This window comes from Tachysurus vachellii, chromosome 26, assembly GCF_030014155.1.
Source record: "Tachysurus vachellii isolate PV-2020 chromosome 26, HZAU_Pvac_v1, whole genome shotgun sequence".
Classification (NCBI taxonomy): Eukaryota; Metazoa; Chordata; class Actinopteri; order Siluriformes; family Bagridae; genus Tachysurus; species Tachysurus vachellii.
The window spans coordinates 15,347,421-15,349,742 of NC_083485.1; the positions used below are offsets into that span (position 1 = coordinate 15,347,421).

Genomic DNA, 2,322 nt, shown 5'->3' on the forward strand with positions numbered 1-2,322 from the left:
TCTGACGCACGTTGTGTTTTATACTGATTACGTGTTGCATTTCTCTGTATTTTTTGCTCCAGTTTCGTTTCTGAGACGCAGCACAGATGAGATAACGCAGTAATTTTCCACCTCCGCGAAGATCAGGACACACTGTTTCATATCACACCATTCCAGAAACTGCAATCTGATCTTATTGCATCTCTTCGCTCTGATTCATCAGCAGTCATTTGCACCTACAAAAAAAAAAAACTCTCTGCGCGCGATTTGAGTGCTTTAATGTTTCCCTCCTGGCGTTTCACACTGAAGCGTAAGCGTGGTGACGCTGAGATGAGGATTTCAGATGTACAGCTAGAAAAGTGAAAGGTTACCTGAAGACATGCCATGTTTGTGCCTCCTTAAAAAGGACGACTGTGTTATTCGTGCCTTATATCGCTACGCTGGTGAATTCTGGATTCTGATTGGTCGGAAGGGATCGGTACATATTTGAATGACAATAACAGTCAAGAGAATAATTTGTTGTTCAGGGAAGGAGTCTCCAGTTCCAGTCAGAGGTGAAGAAGAATGATATTAAATGGAACTATACTGTAAATGGATAAAAAGTATGATCTTTAATCGATAAAAAATGGAATAAAAGGAATAAAACTCTTCATGACATGGCAGTCATGTTTTATTCCTTCTTTATATTATTCATGGATTCTGGTAAACAGAAGAAATTAAATATTTGTAAAAGTTAATTTTGTCTCCTACATTTAAATGAAGCAGCCACTAACACACCAAACACCTTCATGTAGCAATAATTATATTTCCTAAACACAAGTCCATCTTAACCAGAGAGAATATGTTTGACAAAAGAGGTGTAGTTGATGCATCCGTTGGCGTCTTCTTGTCCCGCCATGAGTCGATCCACCTCGTCCTCGGTCATCCTCTCCCCGAGCGTCGCCAGGACGTGCCGCAGTTCTGCCCCCATGATGGTTCCGTTGCCTTCTTTATCAAAGACCCTCAGGCCCTCGACAAAGTCCTCGAAGCTGCCTTTATTCTTAGACCTGGAGATGTGCTGCAGCATGGGCAGGAAGGTCTCAAAGTCCAGCATCTTGCTGTTCATCTCCTCAGGCCGTGGCTTCCCGAGGACCTTGAGGACGTCGGCGTTGGTGGGGTTCTGACCGAGCGCCCGCATCACGTCTCCGCACTGCGCGTACGTGATCTTCATCTCGTTCTTTGGCGTGCGGTCGAACAGCTGAAAGGCTTCCCTGAACTCCTCGATCTGGTCGGCTGTGAACTCCAGCGTCACGCTCTTGGGGTCAAACGCGGGCTCTTTGGGTGGCTCAGGTTCGACCGGAGCGGCGGGAGGCGGTGCTGCTGCTGCGGCCTCTTTTTTCGGCTCGGGCTTCTTCGGCTCAGGTTTTTTAGGCTCCGGCTTCTTGGCTTCTATTTTCTTTGGGGCCATGAGTGCTGTGGAAGAGAGACTCTTTAATCGCAGCTGGGATTATTGTTATATTTTGAAGTCAGGGAGAGCGAGAGGGGTCAGAAAGCTCAGGCCACAGAGAACGAGATCCTCGGGCTGAGCTTTTATATCGGCTCGCCCCGGGGAGGACAGATTAGGCCCTGTGGAGTCGGTCCTATGGAACTCTATAAAAGGAAGAAATCCAAAATAGATCAGACCGGTCACCACGCCAAACAATGAGCTATTGTTTTCAGCTGCTAACACAGTCAGACGAGTTCCATCAGCTGGAGCTGCTAGAGCAGGTCTGCTAGGATACATCATCAGGTTACTAAACTTTTATATTCACAAACATTTGGATGCATTTTAAAAACTAATGCTGAAATAAAAGCTAACAACAAAAACAGTTTTATTAAACCCATTTATTTAAAGGATTACATTTTTGAAATGTAAAGCTAACAAAGCTAACAGGTCATGGAAGATTTAGCATACATTATTTTTTTACCTCATCCTCAAAAAAAAAAAAAAATCACCTTTATATTTAAATAAAAATCTGATTTTGACTTTATTTTGTTCAAAATTCATTTATTTCTTTTTCTTTTATAATATATATCCAAATACACCACTTCTCGTATACGATGCATGCGCTTTTCCTTTCATTCTACCTTTTTTTTAGTCCTTGTGCGCACAGATGAAAAGCATAATTCATCATGAGTCACGATAAAGTAGAGCAAAAAAAAAAAAAAACGTGTAGTGAGAGAGAAAATAAAGCCGTTTAATTTAGTTGCACACAAGGTTGCTGGGAAACTGCCTCTCCAGCACTCATGCTGAAATTATTTTGGGCGATGCATACTTTATGACTTGGCCTAAGGCAAAGTTGAGGTTTGAAAGTTTGAAGTGTC

At 42.9% G+C, this 2,322-nt stretch overlaps 1 protein-coding gene across 1 annotated transcript; it reads right to left on the bottom strand.

Annotated features, from left to right (window-relative positions):
- Positions 1-241: 241 nt before the first annotated feature.
- LOC132841295 (myosin light chain 4-like) lies at positions 242-1,513 on the bottom strand. Its single transcript, XM_060863589.1, has one exon. It carries the CDS (start codon positions 1,424-1,426, stop codon positions 806-808), a length of 621 nt encoding a protein of 206 aa, XP_060719572.1. The 5' UTR covers positions 1,427-1,513; the 3' UTR covers positions 242-805.
- Positions 1,514-2,322: the final 809 nt, after the last annotated feature.

Excerpts from the sequence above, each read along its gene's own strand:
- LOC132841295 (XM_060863589.1), bottom strand. The coding sequence starts at position 1,426 with ATGGCCCCAAAGAAAATAGAAGCCAAGAAGCCGGAGCCTAAAAAACCT.